Raw genomic sequence first — 22573 nt, forward strand, 5'->3', positions numbered from 1 at the left:
GAATATCTATTGGACATCAGATTGCAATTTTCAAAAAAGGGCACAGGTAAATATTTCTGTTTTTACTCTGAGGAGCAGTTGAGAGGAGCAAAAGTGGTTTAGTGGAACTAGAATTTAGGTAAGTGACTCTATGCTGAGCCACACGTTGGTACTTCGTGCCCCACCCCCCATTCCCCTAACTTGCATGAACTGATAGACCATTAGCTGATAGAAAAAGTGGTAATAAAGACAGAAACAGGAGAAACTGTGTGTGTATTCATTTTTGGTTTAGCACTGGCATTATCTCTTCCCCTCCTTTGGGCTAATTTGGAGAATCCTATACAACCAGACAGAGTTGAAGACCCAGACCAGTCAGCTTATAAGGAACAGGGCGCTCCTAACCTATCTGGATTCTGTCAAAGGGACTATGGGAATCAACAGCAAGCAAATCAGGATGAGGTGTGTAAAGAGGAGTAGGCCCTCTTGGGATCCAGGAGCTTGAAAAGACTTATAAGAATTTCCTGAAGGTAGACTAAAGGCTAACCTCCACGAGGGCAAGAATTACTGTTTATCCAACTCACGGTACAGTGCCTGGCATATAAAGTACCCTCAACAAATATTTATTGAATAAAAATTTTTGAGAGAAGCAAAAGCGGTTTAGTGGGACTAGAACTTAGGTAAGTGAGGAATAACTGTGACGAAAAGTGTGAATGAATGAATGAATGAACGAATGAATGAATGAATGATATAGAAGGGAAAGGTTAAGGGCAAGAAGAGGCGGGTGTGTGGGGGGGCTTCGCTGGACTGTTTCATTTGTGGAGGTGGGGGGAGATAACGAGGTAGTGTCAGCTTTAGCATAAAAATCCCCAGAGGATCCAAAACTCTACTGACGGACCAAAGAACAACTCTTAACAGGGTGCCCGAGGGCTGGGACACCGTGGACCTGAGGAGCGGTGTGAGGTGAAATCCTGAGGACACCGTCCTCCCCCCGCAGCGCGCTCGCAGTGAGCCGCCCTGCCCAGCCACTGCGGGCCTGAGGGGGGCGCCCGCGCCAGCGCGGGGGTGACGCGGAGAGCCGGGAGGGCCAGGTAATGGGGTCTTTGCTTGCCCGAGAAAAAGGGAGGACCTCCTCGCCTCTGCACGCCTCGGGGCAGGAGAAGGCGCGGAGGGCCTCTGAGGGAGAGGGAGGACAGCCCCCAGCGGGAGCTGGAGCCCGCCCGCAGGCAGGTGGTGGCGGCCCAGGAGTGGGGTCCGGCCCAGCCGGGGCAGCTGCCGGGGCGGGACTGACGCCCCGAGGCGGCTGGAACCAAAGTCCCGGTTTCCTCAGCGGCGGGGCCCGCGCTAGGCCTTGGCCTCAGAGCCGGCAGCTTATCCACAGGCGGCGCCGTGCCCCGGGCCCGCCATACTTCTAGGGGCCGGAAAAATGTTTTCAAGTCAGAAGAAAGCAGTAAATCTTTAGGGTGGAAGAAAATGTTTTAAATTTTCCTCACACACAAAAAAAATTCCACGAAAATCTATTCATTTATTTTTAGAAAATTTTAATGGACTAAGAGGCCCCAAAAGCAAAAGTGCTTATGGTCGTCGAAGTTCATAATGTGGCCCTGCCTGGGGGAGAACCATTGAACCATTTATCAAAAGATAAAAGTGTCCGAAGGGCTATAAAAGCAGTAGTGCAGGCGCTTTTATGGGGGTGTCTAAAGGGCCCCTAACTGTTATGCCGGGACCTAAAGGATGAGTAAGGTTAAGGAAGGGAATATTCAGGAACATTGGGGACTAGCAGCCCCAGCCGGAAGCAGAGTCCGCTTTGCAGACCTGAAAGGTGCCCTGGGGGACGGAGAGGCTTGGGCGAGGGGTGGCATGGCGGGAGGATGGAGAGCTGGAGCCAAGGTGAGGAATTTGGTTTTTGTTTCAAATGTCAAAATGAGGAATTTGGTTTTTGTTCCAAGTGTTGAAGTGGAAGCTGTTGAAGGGTTTTGAGTTAGGGAGTAACTTGGTTTTTGGCGTTTCCAGGCCCAGTTCCAGGTTTAGCCAGTTTGCAGGAGGAAACCATTAAAGGGTGTTCTTGGCAAAAGTCGAGTGTATAGAGTCAAAAATAAAGTCAGATCCTGCTTAACACTATGCCCAGACACATCAGATGCATTAATTTATCATATTTGAGGATTTAGGGAAGAGAGCTGCCTCTTATCTTATTTAATGTACAGTCCTCGTATTGCATTTAGCTTGGGACTGTAAAAATGTGCAAGCTGAAACCATTCAAAGAGATCACAATAATCAATGGGAAAAATTACAGTTTTTCTGTAACCTCTAAAAATTATTGTCAAAACATTGAAAACTCTTATAGTGGGTTATAAGTATATAGGGAAATAAAAAATAATAAAACTATTATTTGTAGAGTATACTGTGTTGTAAAACACTAGAAACATTGAGAATCAGTGGTGCATTTAGTTATAAAAGAAAAACAACTTATCAATAGTAGTTTGAATAGTGCTTGCCTTCTTGTGGTATGACTGATCTTGAGGATACAGAACAAGTGCCTTTCCTATGCCTTAACAAACCATTAAACTCCTTTGTAAGTTTGGATCAGCTTCCAACATTTTATACTTTGCACTTTCAAAGTTGTAAAATATCCGCAAGAGTTCCTCTAAAGTTAAGTTTTTGCTGGAGTCACTTCCTCTGGGACATCTTCATCCTTTCCTTCACCATGACTTTCCTCATTTATATTAAGTTAACCTCCACTAATTTCCTCTGGCTGCCATGTTTAGTGTTTCTCAAACAGCAGCAATGCATGCTCACAGTCAGCTGTTTCATTCTATAACTCCACTTTTCTATTCAAATTTCACTTCGAGCATTATCACTTTTTCTTTCTTTCCTGTACTTTCATCTCTGTTGGCCAACTTCCTGTTTTGATTGTGCATTTTTGTAAAATGTCATGTGAGTTTATCACTAAGAGACAAGGAAGCAACACAACTACACACTTTGCTGACTATGCATGAACTGAATAATAAATGTGCAGCCACCCATCACTGACAGACTTTGAAAGCAAGTGACATGATTGATCAATGAAGATAATGCACATCTGTTATTTATTTAGTGATTTATGAACTGAAGAGCTAGCTGCACTGTGTAATTTATGTAACTACTCACAGTTAATATCCCATGATCCGTATTGTTGGGGGGCTGGTGATATTTAACTAAACTCTGGTAACTGAAATTCATACATATCTAAATGATTTGTTCAAATTTATTTTTACTTTCCATTGTGATTTCTTCTTTGACCCATGGGTTATTTAGAAGTACATTTCTTAATTTCCATACACATGGGGTTTTCCTAATTATCTTTTTGTTATTTATTTCTAGCTTAAATATATTATAGTCAAAGAACAAACTCTATGGCTTCAGTCCTTTGAAATGTATTGAGACTTGATTTGTAGCAGAATAAATACTTTTTCTGTCATTCCATGAATACTTGAAAAGAATATACATTCTGTCTTTGTTTGATACAGTGTTCTGTGTATGCCTAATAGTCAAGTTGGTTAATAATTTTATTCAAATATCTTATTGATATGTTATCTTTCTATTAATTGTCATTAAAGCTATGTTAAATTTCCCATTATGGTTGTGGACTTATCAATTTTTGATATATATTTTTGAGACTGTTGTATTAGGTGCTTATAAGTTAAATGTTGTTCAATCTTCCTGGAAATTAAACCTTTTATCATTATGTTCCAGTTTGCTAATGCTGCGGGAATGCAAAACACCAGAAATGTGTCGGCTTTTATAAAGGGGGTTTATTTGGTTACAAAGTTCCAGTCTTAAGACCATAAAGTATCCAAGGTCAGTCATCAACAATTGGGTACCTTCACTGGAGGATGGCCAAGGGTGTCTGGAAAACCTCTGTTAGCTAGGAAGGCACGTGGCTGGCAACTGCTCCAGAGTTCTGGTTTCAAAATGTCTTTCTCCCAGGACATTCCTCTCTAGGCTGCAGCTCCTCAAAAAATGTCACTCTTAATTGCTCTTGGGGCATTTGTCCTCTCTTAGGTTCTCCTGAGCAAAAGTCTGCTTTCAAAGGCTGTCTCCAAAATGTTGCTCTGTAAGCTGTAGCTCCTCTCTCAGCTCCTGTGCATTTTTCAAGGTGTCCCTCTTGGCTGTAGCAAGCTCGCTCCTGCTGTCTGAGCTTATATAGGGCTCCAGTGAACTAATCAAGGCCCACACTGAATGGGTGGGCCACGCCTTCATGGAAAGGGATGGGTCACATCTCCATGGAAACATTCAGTCAAAGAATTACAATCTAATCAACACTAATACATCTGCCCACATAAGTTTGCATCAAAGATAACGGCATTTTGGGGGAAATAATACATTCAAACTGGTACACATTATGAAGTGATCCTCTTTATTTCTAATAATACTGTTTAACTTAGACTAATTAATCTGCTATTAATTTAGCTACACCATCTTTCTTCTGCTTAGCACTGTATTTGTGTGGAATATCTTTTTCCATCCTTTCAACATAATGATATTTCCCTTCTAGACCTCATATAATTGAATTTTTGAAATCCTGTCAGAAAGCACTTTTAACTGGAATGTTTAGTACACTTACATTTAATGTAATTACTGATATATTTGGATTTTAATCAATCTTAATCTTTTAAGCTTTCTATCGGTTCCAACCTGTTATTTTTCATTTTATCTCCTTTCTTGCCTTATTTTGGCTTGATTAAATATTTTTCTCTTACTATTTCTAATTATTAGACTATTGATTCCACTGATTTTTCTAGGTGATGGTCACATAATGTGCAGATAAAGATTGTCATATATATATGTGTGTGTGTGTGGGTGTGGGTGTGGGTGTGTATATATACACATAGATATATATCCAATTCTTATACAGTTCTTCTTTTTCATTCTTTATAGCATTGACCAGGACATCTGGTATTAGGTTAAACAGTAGCAATAACAGTGGCCATCTTCGTTTTCCTGTTTTAAAGACACGCATGTAGCGTTTCTCCAAGATAAGACACTTGACGTCTGTTATTAATTCTCTGAGAGTTTTTATCACAACTATGTTTTGAATCTTATCATTTCTAAAGTATTGAGCAGCAAACTGTTATTCATAAGCTTTTTTTCTATTTTTTTATTAGAGAAGTTGTAGGTTTACAGAAAAATTGTGCAGAAAATTGTGCAGAGTTTCCATATACCTCACCTTCCACACACAGTTTTCCCTAACATTTTATTTTATTAACATTTTTCATTACTATGGTACCTTTGATACAATTGAGGAAACAATATTATGATAATTATACTATTAACAATAGTCCATTGTTTACATTAGGGTTCACTGATAGTGTTCTATAGTCCTATGAGCTTTTTAAAAAATGACTTATTCTAGTAACATAGATACAACATAAAATTTCTGCTTTAAATCACATCCAAATATATAATTCAGTGTTGTTAATTATATTCATAATGATGTGCTACCATCAATATCATGCATTACCAAAACATTTCTATCACCCCAAACAGGAATTGTACCAATTCAACATTAACTTCCCATTTTCTGTGCTCACTCTGGCCCCAGATAACCTGTATTCTAGTTTCTGACGCAATTAATTTGCTTATTCTAATTATTCCATATAGGGAGGTTCCGCCAGCTTCTGTTTATCTGGGAATTTCTTAATCTCTTCCTCATTTGTGAAAGACAGTTTTGCCAAATATATAGAATTTTTGTTGGCAGCTGCTTTCTTTCAATGTTTTAAATATTTTATCCAAATGTCTTCTTGCCTTCATGGTTTCTGTTGAGAAATTGGAACCTAATCTTATTTGGACTCCCTTGTATGTAAACTGTTGCTTTTCTCTGGTACCTTTTAGAATTCTCTTCTTGTCCTTGGCATTCAACAGTTTGACTGTTGTGTGTCTGGGCATGGTTCTCTTCCAGTTTATCCTGTTTGGGGTTTGTTGGGGGGGGAATTCACAAATGTGTATATTCATGTCTTTCATTAAATTTTGAAAGTTTTATGCCATTATTTATTTGAATATTCCTTCTTTCTCTTTGTCTCTTTCTTCTTTTGGGACTCCCATAACACATGTTAGTACATTTGATGATGTCCCAAGGGTTTCTTATGCTCTGTTCATTTTTTTTTTCATTCTTTTTTTCTTTCAGCTCCTCAGCCTGAATCATTTCAATTGTCTTGTGTTTGAGTTCACCACTTCTTTCTTCCACCAGCTCCAATCTGATTCTGAAACCCTCTAGGGAATTTTTCATTTCAGTTATTGTGGTCTTCAACTTCAATATTTCTGTTTGGTTCCTTTTTAAACTTTCTATCTCTTTATTGAGATTCTTGTATTATTCATTCATCATTGTCCTGATATCCTTTTGGACTTTCCATGCTATCCTTTATCTCCTTGAGCATATGTATTGAAGATCAGTTTTTAAAAGTGTTTGTCCAATACATCCAAATTCTGGTCGTCTTCATTGATGGTTCCCAAATTTTTATCTTGTTCCTTTTGATGGGCCATAATTTCCTGTTTCTTTGTTTGTTTTGTAATCTTTTGTTGCACACTGTACGTTTTCATATTTTAATGTGTTAATGCTGGTATTTAGTCCTTGAGCTGTCTGTTCCTTAAGTTTGTATTCAGCTAGTGTTATGACAGATTTCTTTGAGTGTGAGGAGCTAACCAAAACAAATAAACCACAGTAAAAAACACCTGTCACTGTCTTTGTGAGTTGGCTTTGCTTTGGCTTGTGCTCTCCTTCGGAGTTTAGCCCTCCTGTCAAGGAGATCAGCCTGAGGTGAAAGTGAAATGCAGGGTCCTCTCCATCTTTTCTGAGCCTGTGTCTTGTCCCTATTTGTGCTTGCTTGTTGCCTTAGGAATTCCCCCATTTACAAGAATCCGAATGTCCCCTCTATTTCCTGTGAAATGGGCCTATGTGTGCTCTGTTGTATGTCTTAAAGCCTAAAATCTTTTGCCCCAGGCCACTTAGACTTAATTGTTTCTTATACTGCTTTACCTATTCTCAAGCTGCTTCTGCCTGCAGGGCAAGTTCTGGGAAGGGGAGCTACAGGAGAGTTTCTTTGTGTATTCTGGGGTGCCAAGGTACAGGCACCCCAGTGGGCACACAGGGTTTAATCCGCTCCCTCCAAAACAGGTCAAGGGGCTCCATACCACACTGAGGAGGGGGTAGGGCAGGGGCTAACAAGGACACCACAGGCTTCTTCTACCATTTTTAAAACTGCATTTTCTTGTCACCATTTTGATCAACCAGAAGTCTACATAAGCTTTTTATTGTGGTTGTTCAAAGTGAGCTAAGGAGTTCCTCCCCTCCTTAACTGCAATAATGACAACCATTCATTTGATGGACACATGTTGAGTGCCCACTATATGCCAGGCATTATTGCTAGACTCCAGGAGAATATCAATGAATAATTCAAAGCCCCCACCCTGAAATCACTCACAGATTCCTATTTGTGAAGGAAATCTTAAGCATATCTATGAATCTGGGGCCGAGCAAAAATCAGCACAATCAAACTGGATAATTGAAGAGAGTTTAATAAAGGGGTGTGCCTGTTTGAATGTATTATGTCCCCCAAAACACCATTATCTTTGTTGCAATCTTGTGGAGGCAGACATATTTGTGTTGATTAGGTTGGAAACCTTTGGTTGAGTGTTTCCATGGAGATGTGACTCAGTCAACTCTGAGTGAAATGTTTGATTGGATAATTTCCATGGAGATGTTACCCCGCTCATTCAGGGTGGGTGTTAATTGGATCACTGGAGTTGTACAAAGGAACTCACATACAGAAGAATCTCAGAGCTGCAACTTAGAGAGACATTTTGAAGATGACCATTGAAAGCAGACTTTTGCTCTGGAGAAGCTAAGAGAGGACAAAACACCCCAAGGGCAACATTTTGAAGAATGCAGAGGAGCTGAGAGAGAAGCTGGAACACAATCTGGGATCAGCAGATGCCAGCCACATGCCTCCAGCTAACAGAGGTTTTCCAGATGCCATCAGCCATCCTCCAGTGAAGGTACCCTTTGTTGATGCCTTACCTTGGACACTTTATGGCCTTAAGACTGTAACTGCATAACCAAATAAACCCCCTTTATAAAAGCCAATCCATTTCTGGTGTTTTGCAAAAGGGCAGCACTAGCAAACCAGAACAAGGGGCTATTTACATGAGTATAGGCAGGATTTAGGGAAATCATCAATGAATAGTGTAGTAACCTGGGTCAAGCAACAGCAGTTGGGGTGACCTTTACTAGCCCTAGACCTAAAGGGACAAGTGTGAGGCATAGTTACCAGAATCCATAGAGAGTAGCTATATGGAAAGGCCCTGCTGACAAGGAATTATTGCCTTCTTAGAGGGACATAGCCAGTCCACTGTGACCAGAAGGGATGGAACTGGGAGAATAGTTTACCTCTCTCTTTATATCCTCTAATCTCTTTCTCTTTCTAATACCTCATATTAGATATTAGTTGGGTTAGCTGCCTGATCTATCTGGATATCAGAGAGAAAGGAGCCCATTTTGATTTATTTAGGAGTCTCTACTAAATATAGTCTATGCCCAGCATAAAACAACATGAGGAGGGCGAAAAGTTGATCTGGAGGAGGAAAAGAAAATGTCCAGCACAATATGTAAGCAAATAATTACAGTTCAGTCCAAGATATGTTATTACAACATTTCTGTAGAGTTATAAGGGTAGAGAGGATGGAGAGAGGAGTAAGTGACTATTTACTGCTGCTAGAGAGGAGATTACATTAAACTATTCTTGAAAGATAATATTTAATAAATATACAAGTCAAGAAAAAGCATTTAAAGAGGAAGACCCCTAAAAACAAACAAAAAAAAATCAGAAGTATGAGAGCCTGGTACACTTATGTAAACAGCAAATACTTTCACTAATCACCACTATCGTATAGCTTCTTGGAATAGAGGTAAGGGAATGCTTCTTGGAGGAGATGCTGCCCACTCTGAATCTTAGGCTTAAGTGTAACTAGCCAGTAAAGCAAAAAGACAAGAGTGTTGGAGGCAGAGAAAACAACTTAAATAAGTGCACTAAAGTTCATGGTGTATTTTGGTATTATTTCAGTGAAAAGCCTGAAGTAAAGAATAGTCTCTAATGAGGCTGAAGATTAAGACATGAAGGGTCTTGAAACGAGTTTAAATTTCACCTTATAAGTGATAGAGACAACCAAAGAATTTCAAGAAAGGGAGAAACGTGGTCATATTTTCATTTTTAAGGATTACCATGTACTAAACACTGTGCTAGGACACTGATGAATAAAGGAGAAAAGATGGTTTCTTCACCCCTGTAAAGCTCAGAATGTAGTGAAAGAGGCAGTCATAGAAATAAATTACAATATAGTACAGTAAATATCAATAAAGAAACAAAGTTTCATAAGGGTGGGTGGCTTACTTGAAGAGTAAAGTTTGATTTTTTATAACTTTTTGATTGGTTCTACTCTGCATCTCTATGCATCATCAGCTTTATGTTACAGGCAAACATCTGGATTTCTTGGGGACTGTTAACATGGGATAGCCTAGACAAGGTTAATTTAGTAGCAAGTCGAACTCCTCTCTAACTTGGTCACCTAGACCTGTGTTCATTGTTTCAACAGATCACATAATTCAGTTTTATAAAAGCCAGCGATTTCTCTTTCCTTCCCCATAGGTGTAGAGAAAATCCAGGTAGGGGCTGCAGTTCCACTTCTGGTCCAGCTGCCATGCATCATAGTCGAAGTACTGGCAAAGGAGCCTCCACGCCTACACAGATGTACCAGCCACCACCACGGCTTCTCATTGTGCACATAGCTCTACCTTCATGGGCTGACATCTGCTCCAACCTCTGTCAGGCTCTGCAGAACTTTTTTTCTCTAGCCTGCAGCCTGATGGGTCCCAACCGCATGTCCCTGTTCAGTTTATATATGGTACAAAATCAGCACGAGTGCATTCTTCCCTTTGTGGTGAGTAGGATGATAATTTTTTAATATCTATATTTATTCACTTTATCCTGAAAGTAAACATGAGATTAGAGTTATGATTACTCTCAGCAGTAACTGTGCTGGTTCCCCCCACCCAATACTCCACAGATGACACAATGAAAGCCAGATGCCATCCTGCACATACAGAGTTGTACTGGTTTCCTAGGGCTCCTGTAATAAATTACTACACAGTTGCTGGATTAAAACAATAGAAATATATTCTCTTACTGTGCTGGAGGCTAGAAGTCCAAAATCAAGGTGTCAGCTCCCTCTCAAGGCTCTGGGGAAGAATCCTTCCTTACCTTTTCCTAGCATCTGGTGGTTGCTGGCAATCTTTGACATTCTTTATTTTATAGCTGCATCGTTCCAATTTCTGCGTCTATCTTCATATGGCTGTCTTCCCTCTGTTGTGTCTCCTTTGTGTCTCTGTCCAAATCTCCCTCTCCTTTCTCTTGTAAAGATGACGGTCTTTGGATTTAGGGCCCACCCTGATCCAGTATGACCTCATCTTAACTTGATTACCTTTACAAAGACCTTATTTCCAAATTCCAGGGTTTAGGACTTGAACACATCTTTTGGGGAACACAATTCAACCCACTAATGACTGGAACAGAAACCTTGACTTCTTGTTTACATTCCAAATAATGTAACTCCATGGCTCCACAGTTCATCCCCCTTTCAAATGTAAACACATAGGAAATTAAGTGTCTAAATCCCTTTGGAGTTCTCTAACTATTCAATCACCCTTTAACTTCCAAGGCTTATCCTTTAACTCAAGTTCCAGTTTTCTTTGCTCAGAAAGTCCTAACTGTGCAGAAGCATGAAATATTTGCTCTATAGTTCCACATGGGACTCAGATGAAACATCTCCTGGGGTTTCAGAAGACAAAGGCTGAGCCAGGGGCATTGCTTTTATAAAGCTCCCTCACACATAGACAGTATCTTTTCTCCTCCTCAAACAAAATTCAGATCTTCCTTTTCTCCCCTATACAAAGTTCAGAATCATGGGGATGAGAAGCATTTCCAGAGGTTCTAGTGCATCTCCTTCCTTGAGACAGCAGTGTTCCTAATATAGCTTACTAAATGGGTATAAATTCTATTATTTAAGATTTTCAAAGGAGGAAACTTCATAAATCTGTTGCTGAATTATTAGTGTACTGTCTGACTAAAATTGATTAATTTTTGAAATTAATGCATTAATATCCCCTCATAATAAATGGAAAGTTAATATCCTCTGTTGACACTCTAAAGAATGAAAATAATATACATTATTTTATGCCTCTTGGGTTAGAACATTGTAAAAATAAAACATTATACCCTGGTTGCTTTGCATGTGCCTTAGGCTAACAGCAGCTAGAGGTTTACTTATCAAAAAGAGTCATATAGAGAAAGTTTTGAGTGTAAGTGCTCCAGCTGCTAAGTCTGATGGTTTTATCTGTGTATTATTGCATGGGCCTGTGTGAGGATGCGGAATGGATGAGATTAATTAAGGTGTGCAACTGGTCCTTTCTACAGCATGATAGGATTGGGTTCCTGTATTAGTTCTCTATTGCTGAGTAATTATCCTAAAACTTAGTGTCTTAAAACAATAAACATTCATTATCCCACAGTTACTTTGGGTCAGAAATTCATACAAGGCTTAGGTAGATGGTTCAGGCTTGGGGTAATCTCATGAGGTTACAGTCAAGATGTCAGCCAGGGCTGCAGTCATTTGAAGGCTTGACCAAATTGGGAAGATGGGAGGATCCACTTCTGAGATGGCACATTCATGGGGCTATTGGCAGGATGTCTTAATTCCTCACCTCTTGGGCCTCTCTTTAAGCTTCTTGAATATCCTCATTCCATGACAGCTGGCTTCTCTGAGAGCAAGTGGTCCAAAAAGAGGGTGAGAAAAGAAGAAGCTGAAATACCTTTTATGGTCTAGTCTTAAAAGTGACACACTGTTACTTCCTCCACATTTTATTTGCTAGAAGCAAAGTCACTGTTCCACTCAAAATGGAGTAACAGGGACCAGATTTACTCTCTTGCCTGAAATAACAAAAAAAAAAAAATGGACAAAATATTTGAAAAACAGTTTTCATGACATTGGACATCAGGCAACAAAGGTCAATTATCCCTGAGAGATAGAAAACAAATGTTGTGACCTACAATTGCCCCAGCTTACTACCTTGAGAAAGTTTCAAACTACAATGCAGAGAGGGGAAACCCAGGTGGGGCCCAGTGGTCTTCCCAAATTGAGGAACTGGATCTGGAAATTCTGCAAGACCAAAGCAGCTAGAAGAGAGAAAGCAAACACAGAGGAAAGGAAAGAGCTACACAGAGAGAGAATCTGGAGATCTGCAGAGGGTGCTCTTTGAGTATTCAGCAGAGTAATGATCAGTACATGCATGTGAATAAACTACCTAAAGCCAGAAAAAGAACTATTTGAAGTGATGAGAGGTAATGGTACCTGATATTCACAACAGGAAAAGTATCTGTCCCCAGCATCTGGGCTGGAAATCTGCATAATTCGTGGTACTTTGGGTAGAGTACTTAGAAGGGTCTTGCATCAGTAGTGAGGAATAAATAGCCCTATAGTTATCACTGCTCAGGATCACCTAACAGATTATACAAGATCCAAAAGGATCAAACTGTTTCCAAGTAACTTAGTTGTATCCTAGGTAAAATCCACAATGTTTGGCATTCAGTCAAAATTTACCAAGTACTCAAAGAAGCAAAAAAATACAACCCATTATGAGGAATAATTTCAACCAATCAAAACCAACCCAAAACTGACACAAATGTTAGAATTAGCAGGAAGAGGCAGTAAGACAGTTGTAACTGTATTCCATATGTTCAAAAAGCTAGGTAGAGACATAGAAAATATTTTAAAAGACCCAAATCAAACTTCTAAAGATGAAAACTACAATATCTGACCTGAAAAATACATTAGGCAAGATTAATGATAGATTAGACTTTACAGAAGAAAAGGTTAGTTGATTGTTCTATAAAGCCACAACGTCTCTAATTAAAAAAAGTTTAATGCATAAACAAACTGTGATACATCCAATGGAATATTATTCAGTGATAAAAACAAATGTTATCAAGCCATGGGAAGACATGGAGGAACCTTAAGTGCATATTGCTAAGTGAAAGAAGCCAGTGTAAAAGGCTACATACTGTATGATTCCAACTATGTGACATTCTGGAAAAGGCACAACTATAAAGGCAGTAAAAAGATCAGTGATTGTCAGCAGTTCATGGGGAGAAGTGGAGGGATGAATAGGTGAAACACACAGCATTTTGGAGGCAGTGAAACTATTCTGTATGATGTGATGGTGATATGGGGGTTTGAGGCTGTATGTACAGAAAAACATGTTCTTGAATCCATTCCTGTGGGCGTAAACCCGTCATTAGTAGGACCTTTTGATGAGGTTACTTCACTTAAGCTGTGTCCCACTTCAGTCAGGATGGATCTTAATCCTACTATTCGGAGTCCTTTATAAGAGAATGAAATTCAGACACAGAGAAGAGCCACAGAAGCAAGAAACTGAAATCAACAACCTGGAGATGAGAGAGACCAGCAGATTCTGCCATGTGCCTTGCCATGTCACAGAGTTGCCAAGGATCTCTGGCAGCTGGTCTTCAGGAAGAAAGCATCACCTTGACAATTCCTTGATTTGGACATTTTCCCAGCCTCAAAACTGAGTGAAGAAATTGCCATTGTTTAACTGACCCATTTCATGGTATTTGCTTTGAACAGCCTTGGAAACTGAAATTGGTAGATACGTGACATTGTTCATCTTTCAAAACCCATAGAACTAATGGAACAACATAAAGTATGAGCCCTAATGTAAACTATGCACTTTAGCTAATAATAATGTATCAGTGTTGGTTCATTGATTGTAACAAACATACCACACTAATGTAAGATGTTAATAATAGGGGAAACTGTGTGCAGGGAGTCAGGAGAGAGGAGTTTACGGGAATTCTCTGTACTTTGTGTGCAATTTTTCTGTAAACCTAAAACTGCTCTAAAAAATAAAGTCTATATTAGAAAAAACCTTTTGCTGTGATGCCATTTTTTACCTATATGATTGGCAAAAATTTTTAAAGGTGATGACATACTGTTAATGAGAATATGAAGAATCAGGCACACTTACATGCCATTTATGGATGTATACATTGATACAATTTCTTTGGAGGACAAGTTGGGAATGGCATCACAATTTACATACCCTTTAATCTAGCAAGCCCACTTATGGGAGCTTGTCCTACAAATATATTTGTACATGTACAAAAATAAATTATGTACAAGATTGTTTCAGCATTGTTTTCAGTAGCAAAAGATTGGAAGCAACTAGAATGTCCATCAGTAGGGGATTCCTGGGTCCATCCATTAATGGAATCCTATGTAGCCATAAAAAATTTGACATTCTTTAAATATTGATATGAAATGACTACCCAAGTACAATAAGCACTAAAATAAGGTTCACAAGAACGTAGTCTCTTCTATTTGGGTAAGAAAAAAAAGATTAAATAATTTATGTTTTCTTTCATGTAATGAAAATATCTCTGGAAAGATACCAAGAAGCTGTTAATATTGATTACCTCTGAGAGGTTACTGGTTAGCTGAGGGATAAGAGTGGAAAGGTGCCTTTTTCTACATATTCTTTTATTTTGAATTTTGAGACATGTAAATTTATTGTGTTCAAAATAAATACCCAAATAAAATTATTTTATATTAAAATACCTTTATGCTATAAAATAATTTATATTTGGGAGTTCTATATAAGATTTTGATTTTTTATAAAAGGGAGTTCTGATAAAAATTTTTGAAAATCACTGACCTAAACTATATTTTGATTTCTTGACCTGTCAGCCAATGAGACATCAATCTGAGTTATTCTGTACTGCCTAGAGCAAAATTATATACAGGCTACCACCAAAAAGTTAATGTATGAAAGCCCAGAAAGAGAATTCTTTGAAGGTTCTGTCTGGCTCAAGCCGTGTGCATGATGACCAAAAATATTAGCCATACTGGAATCCTCATGGTCAATAATATATGTCTACTGATTCCTGAAGTATGCCAAATGTTATCAAATTTTTAACCCCTTATTTCTTCATCTTTACTCTCTGATAACCAACTAGTCTTGGCCACAGCCTTATGGCTTCTAAAACCCTCTTCACCATTACCTCGATCATGGCTTGCACTGATCTATCTCTAGCCTATGCCTTTGAGACTGATGCCTCCAACAGAGATGTAGGTGGCATCCTATTGCAGGACAACCCTTGATCTGGTGACTACATTGGTGCGGCTACATTTCAAGGAAGTAGGCCCTACTGAGGTCAGCTATCCTACGCAAAAAAAAATTGAAGCTGTTAACCATCAAAGGTAGACACACTATCTCAAGGATGCCTATGACCTCATGTCAGTACCCACAGATCATCATTTTGGAGTAATTAAGATACTTATAAATTCACCCCATACCATGAAATTTGGGCTGTTTTCTTCAAAATGTTCAGCCTAGCCATCAGCATCCTAGCTGGCAGTAGAATCTCTGGGTAGATAGATCTGAAAGTTAAAGTACTGGGATATTAATGAAGTAGCCCCACCCTCAGAAATTCTCTGACCAAAGAACTTTGAGAAAAGATCTGATGAAGTTAGGGTGGATTTCTATATCTAATGGTCCCTAACAAAATAAGGGCAGCCAGGAACACTTCACATCCCATAATATCAGGACATCCTGCTCTCTGAGATATGTTGCTATTTGTTTGGGCCAGAGAGACCCATACCCAAGTACTGTGCTTTATGTTGAAATAACACTGTGGTTAGTCATCCCAGCTTATTCAATACTGAATGAATTTTTGGCAACCCCACACATATATTAACCACTATATTCTTCAAGGCCCAAATATTTCATATTTTAGGATATCACCCTGGCCATGCCTCCTCCCACAGCCATGACCCCATTCTAATAGTGGTAAGATTTTTTAAAATGATGGATTTCATCCCCTGTGCTGGTCCCCACCAGTTCCAAGCTATACTACCATATTTAATTATATGTCCTCATTCCATAGACTTTCAAACCACCAGCTCCTGCCTGCAACCATAGTTTGTGTCCATGTTTTAGAAATTGAAGTTCAAGATCTCTAACATCAAAGCTACCTGTGCACCATTCATCTCTCAAAGACTGTCAGTTGTACTGTATCAGTTTGACATGAATGTTCAAGTACATCACCCCATCAAAGTGCTCCACTCAGAATATCCTCCCTTAGAATATCTCCTTTAGATTCAACCACATCTTTTATTCCTCTTCCTTCCTCAGTGTCCCTAACACAGCATTAGTACCCAGGGAACTACAGGCAACCCATGGGGACATACAAACTACCTCTACTGTGGCAGGGACGGGGAATAAGGGGAACACCCACTGGTACTAGACATAGAGAAAGGAATGCCTTCTGGGCATATCTGTATCACCAGTCTACACAAAAAGCTGAAAGAAATGTAATGAGAGCCCATCAGTCTTTACCCATTCATCCCAACTTCCACCCCTCTGTACGGTGCCCTCCTAACTGAATCAGGAACTCCACTCTTCATCTTGAAATCCATCCAGAAAATCTAAAACAAATAACCTAAGTTTGTGTTATAACAGGTAATGGACTTCCAACAATGTCATAGTGAACTTCAGTACCTGATTCAGTGAGAAAGGATGGGCTGGAGAAGTGATCAAAAGGACCCACATTTCAATCAGGAACTCCCTAGATGCCTGACTATTCCACAATGGAAACCTTAAACCCCCGATCCAAGAAGGACAGGGGGAGTTTATGGGATTTGACATCTTGTCATCTCCTTTAACTATACCCCATGTCTAGACTGTAGATTGCAGGAAATTGCAGACCTCCAGCTCAGGAACACAGGGCCTCACCTTCCTGTCACCCATTCTTTCCCTCTTTAGCTAACAGCTCCCTATAGGTCCCTGACCCCAGTAGTTTTGCATCATTTCGATTTGAAACTCAGCTCTGAACTTTTTGCATTGTTACCTTATAAAATGCTGCCTAGGTAATTCATAAGGGAAAAAGCTAAGAACAATATAGGACTTTCTGTAGCGTTCATCAGTCTATTAGCAACCTTTGTTACATAAAAATTGTTTCTGAGCCAAACTATATGGGCTTTTCAGATCCAAGGCAATTAATGTTTCTGCAAAGCCTGCATTTTAAAATCACTTCCAGAATCAAAGTGATTAGAAGTGAGTTCCTGAGAGCCAGAGTCCATTTTCAAGAGGTACAAAGCATAGTTGTGTTTATACTTTCTATTTAGCTTTTGTCTAAATGATACAGTTGCTTAGGTGAATTGGGTATGTGGCTTCTTGCCATAGAAAATAGGAAGCATCTTCTACCCTGGTCACTGAATTTTACATCTATGAACCAGGTGTGTCCTCGGGCAGTGACTAATTCTGTTATCTGATTACTGTCAGGAAGAACAGCATAATTTTAATATTGCAAAAAAAAAAAAAAAAAACCAAAACAAAACATTGCATTTGACAGAATTTTCCAATACTCAAATGGACAATATTTTCAAATCTTATTAGAAGATCAGTTCCTTTTCCTAAAGGTTGTCATCTTCTCCTGGCAGATACATCAGAGGGCCATTCTGTTTCAAATTTGAAAAAAAATTACACAGTAAGTTGAGATTTTTGTTTAGTTTTCAAAATACATTTCACAGTTTTTTCCCTGATAAAAAATTTTTCCCTGATAAAGAAGAATTTTCATTTTAGAAAATTTAAATGCAGAAAAGTGTAAATAATCTTTTGACTATTGTCAAAGGTGGCAGTTGGAAACATACTTTTACTGTTGGTTCCTCCCAAACAACTATGGGGATATTTTTTTGATGGCATTGAATTGGTTAAGATTAGATCCAGCTGTGTATAATAGCAACCCTAAATAAAAGCATCTTAAATAACATAGTTGTTTACTTCTCTCTCAAGTAATTTAGGCAATCTAGGGCTGGTATGGCAATTCCACAACCAATAGAGCACCATGTTCCTGGCTTGTTTCTGTACCATCTGCAACAAGCTACAATCTTGTGGTCCATGCTGGCTACTCGAGCTCAAACCCTTATGCCTTTTATTAAACAGCAGGAAAGAGTAAAGGGAGAGGAAAAGCACTCCCTCACCTCTTAAAGACACTTATCAAAGGTTGCACCCATCACTTTTGCTTACATTCCATTGGTCAGAACTTAACCACATTGAACACCTAACTGTATGAGAGACTTGGAAATATAATCTTTATTCCAGAGAGTCATAGTAGCCAATTAAAAACTGGGAGTTCTCTTTCCTAAAGGAAGAGGAAACATCGAAGGACAACTAGAAATCTCTGAACCAGTATAACCCACAAGAAAGAAGTAATGGGAGAAGGGAAATTTGCATCAAAATTTTGGAAGCTATGATGTAGGTGGACAAGTGGTAATTGATCTAGCAGTCCTAAGAGAGCTAAGTCTTAAGCCAGTACTGGGGAAAGCCAAGAAGAAAACCAGTTTACACTGCCAAGCACTCAAAAGGCTCTGGAATTGGCAAAATCAAGTACCTCTGGAGATAAGAATGAAGATAGAGCCAAAGCAGAAAGATAGTTGAAAGTCTGTTTAAAAAGCCATTTGACCTTTAGGTCCCCTCCTCTACTCCAAAAACTGGGGAACCACCCCTTCCTTTCACTAGCAGAAAACTAGAGGTTTCAAAACATGAAAGGTTCTCTGGCCTAGGGGACACCAGGCACAGTTAAGGATAGGAGAACCATACTGAAAATTAGAAAATTAAATGAATGTCTCATGCTGGATGCCAAGATCTACCCCCAACACACACTATCCTTTTCCCTTATTTGATTTCCAAAATGCTGGTAGCCAGGCCTATTCCCTCGATGACTGATACTGGCGTATCTTTCTCCTGGAAATCTGACCAGCCCAAGAGGAAAGATATGAAGATACTGAGCTAAGAGGCTCTGCAATGAAACCGCTCAGGCAAATTACCATGCAGTTAAACCCAGAGTCAGCGAGCCCTATCCTTGCACACAGAGATTCCAACCATCTTTTTAGTGCCAATTCTTAAATATGAGCCAATAACCAAAGATCAACACACATGTTAGGAAAACCTCTAACGTGAAATGTAGATACCCAAACCAGAAGAAACAAATGAAATAAAATTTTCTTTAAAAAAATAAATAAAATCAACCTGGAGGAAAAAGAGACATTGCCAGGAAAAGAAACTCAAGAAAAATGAAAGCTACCATTAATATCCTCAAAGATATAAAACAAGTATTCCATCTATGAAATAAATAAATCTATTTTTAAAATCCAGTGAACAAAAAAGAGCCATTGCAAATTAAAATTGTGATAGTTGAAATGAAAAACTCAGTAGAAGGGTTAGTAGATAAAATTGAGCCAAACTCTTAGAAAATAGAACAAAAGGGTAAAATTATGGAAAATAGGAGAAAATACATAAGAAAATAGAGAACCTAGTCCAGGGTATCCAACATTCAAATAATAAAAGTTCCAGAAAGAGAAAATAGAAGAGATGAAATCATCAAAGAGATAATTCAAGAACATTTTCTGGAACTGAATAATGTTTCCAGATTAAAAGGGCCCACAGAGCAATTGGAACTGTGCATGAATATATACTCACAACAAGGCAGATCATCATGAAATTTCACAATACTTGGGAGAAAATGAAAATCATTTAAGATTCAAAAGAGAAAATAACAGGTCATTTATAAAGGAGCAGGAATCATAGATGGCTTTGGTCTTTTCGACAACAACTGTAAAAAGTACATGACAATGGATAAAGGACTTCAAATTTCTGAAGGAAAATCTTGTATAACCTAGAATTCTATATCTAGCCAAATTATCAATAAAATGTGCAGGCAGAATAAGACATTTACTGACTTAAAAGTTCTCAAAAAATTATTTCCCATGAACCCTTTCTCAGGAATCTCTGAAAGGAGACAATATAGGATCCAGTAACCAACACAACCAGTAACCAGTAACCAGTAACCAACACAAAGGCACTGAAAGAAAACTCCAGGATGATGGTTAACACAGATCCTTGTTTGCAGTGGTACACCTGACAGAGAAAGCAAACAGATTGAAATAGGCTGGAAAGTCCATCCTAGGAAAGATTTCTTCAAGAAAATGAAATTGATAAAATATCCAGTGTCTTTATATATTGAGAGGAATTTGAGATAACTGGTGAAAAGTCTATGATTTAATTAATTGATAGAAAAGTATGCAAATGAAAAAACATAAATATTAAATCCAGGAAAACAAAAAAATACACATATTGTATAGAAAAGAAAAAATAATTTAGCATATTATTTGTCATTAGGTTTTACATAATCATAATGAAGTAAACTGAATATCAGTCTACCCAAAATGAAAACTATTAAGAGAATGGGGGGTGGGGAGACCATGTTTAGGGGTGTGACGGTAGAAGAGTGAAAGAGAAACAAATTCTCATATTCCATAATGGGAATCCATCAGATAACACCTAAAATTGAAACAGGAATAGCCAATAAGCCAGCTGAAAAAACTTGAAACTAGTTGCCTTTAGAAAATTGTCAAGGTGGAAGTGGAGGATCGATTATGTATTTTGCAAAAAGCCTTGAAGGACTATTTCACTTTATATGCAAAAATGATTTGACTTTTTAAACTATATGCAAATATAGCTTTAATAAAAACTAACCAAAAAAAAAAAAAAAAAAAACTAACAACTGAAAAAAATTTTTTCCCATTAAAACAGTCTGGAAAGAGAGGAAGAAAGAGATTATGAAATTTAGAGAAGTGTTTAAGGGTGTGGTAAGAACAAACTAAGACACATTTTTTTTTACATTTTCAGAGAAATTGAAAGAGAGTTTAAAAAGAAGAAAACAAGTATAAGAAAGAGAAAAAATTACCTAAAATCCTACCACCTTCTAATATTTTGGTGAATATCTTCCAGTCAACTATTTGTCTGTAAAGATAATAGACTAGATAGATTAGATAGATAGATAAATAGATACAGACATAAAGAAAGAAAGGACTTATAATTTTACATAAATGGGATAGTACTATACTATACTGATTTTTAATTTAATTTTTCTAATTTATTTATTGCATAGCTTTTTCCATGTCAGTAAATATAGGTGTACAATGGCTGCATAATACTCAGTTGATTCATTTTTCTCCGTAGCAAGTAAAAGGGAACTATGCTAGGCTGCACACCTGCATCTCAGAGCTACGCATGTTGCCGAGAGAAGGTTGCGTCAGACCCCAAGGCACTTCCCTGAAGCTGGCAGTAGAGGATGGACTCCAGCAGTTCAAACAGTACAGCAGGCATGTGGCCACAAGTGCACCTATGTCCTACACTTCCCTGGAGGTAAGAGCTGCTGGTTTTTAGGACTCAAGGCCATCTTCCCATTTCAGTCTACTAGGTGCTTCATTATTTGTCACTCTTAATTATTCTGTTACATTGAGTGTAATTTTCAAAGCCAAATTTTCAGCTACCTGCAGACAGATGACATTTTTCTCTTTTTCCTACAACCTGTGCAACTCCTAATACAGAGCTAGGCATAGAGAGGACCTCTAAAAATATTGACTGAAGTGAGTTATAAGGAAAAATGGAAATCAAAATAAAATCTGAATATACCATCTGTCTCTGGATTTTGGAACTTGTAAAGGAAACGTTAAACTGGCACGATTGACGTCTATAATTATATTTACCAAGGTATCCTTGGAATTTATAATTGTTCTTAAACAAATTTTGGCATCAATTGAGTAAATTTGCCTAGGATTAGCAAGTGTGCAAATATAAAAGCTGCTACAGTTCTGATGCCATACTGAGATAGTCTTAAAAATATAAGTCATGACTGGATACGCGACTGGGTGCATAAATGAGTGTGAGGTAGAACACTTTCTATCTTTGTTAATCCCAAGTGTCCAGTTTGTCCAATCTGAGTTAAAAGATAGTTGTTAAATTGTACTTTGAAAGTTATCACCTCCCTGTATATATATTTCACAATAAGGAAATAACTGAAATTGTGGAACTGTAACCCATAACATTCTCTGAAATTTGCTAAATACTTGTTAAATCATACTTTGAAAGTTATCATTGTTCTGTATATATGTTATATTTCACAATAAAAAATGTAAAAAAAAAGTTATTGCAAAAAAAAAGATATTTGTACTTTTGTCTGCATCCCTCTTTATCATCACAAACTTCTAAGTACCAAAGATAATTGTATACATTTAATACCTGCCTTCCAGAGTGTCAAAGTCCAAGACAAAACTGCTTAATAAAAACATGCATTGTGTTCATTCAGATGGAATAAAATATTCAAGCTATACACAGACCCCTCAGCATTCCTTCGGGTCAACTATATTGGTCAAGGGTAAGTACACTTTAGGGTCAAGAGAGAAAGGAGCGAAATCAGTCTGAGAATGCTACACCAAAGCACCACCACTGGGAAAGCATACAAGCTCTCTAATATTTAGTACACATTTAGTGAGTGGAATTTAAAGATGCTATTTTCTTTGTTGCCTCATAAAATCAAAGAATTTTGAGAGGGAGAAATGCTGCCAGTTCTTCAAGCAATCTTGAAAGACTAAA

General features: G+C 38.3%; 1 protein-coding gene across 3 annotated transcripts in view; it reads left to right on the top strand.

Moving 5' to 3' along the window:
• Positions 1 to 1022: 1022 nt before the first annotated feature.
• The window catches only part of LOC119512563 (meiosis 1 associated protein), a 107437-nt gene continuing 85886 nt past the window's right edge, over positions 1023 to 22573 (top strand). For all 3 annotated transcript variants that reach the window (XM_037807311.1, XM_037807312.1, XM_037807313.1), the window contains exons 1-3: positions 1023 to 1067; positions 9654 to 9945; positions 21158 to 21343. In XM_037807311.1, the coding sequence (XP_037663239.1) occupies positions 9706 to 9945; positions 21158 to 21343 (426 nt within the window). In that variant the 5' untranslated portion in view covers positions 1023 to 1067; positions 9654 to 9705. The remainder of the gene's footprint in view (positions 1068 to 9653; positions 9946 to 21157; positions 21344 to 22573) is intronic.

Source organism: Choloepus didactylus, chromosome 17 (assembly GCF_015220235.1).
Source record: "Choloepus didactylus isolate mChoDid1 chromosome 17, mChoDid1.pri, whole genome shotgun sequence".
NCBI classification, from domain to species: Eukaryota; Metazoa; Chordata; class Mammalia; order Pilosa; family Megalonychidae; genus Choloepus; species Choloepus didactylus.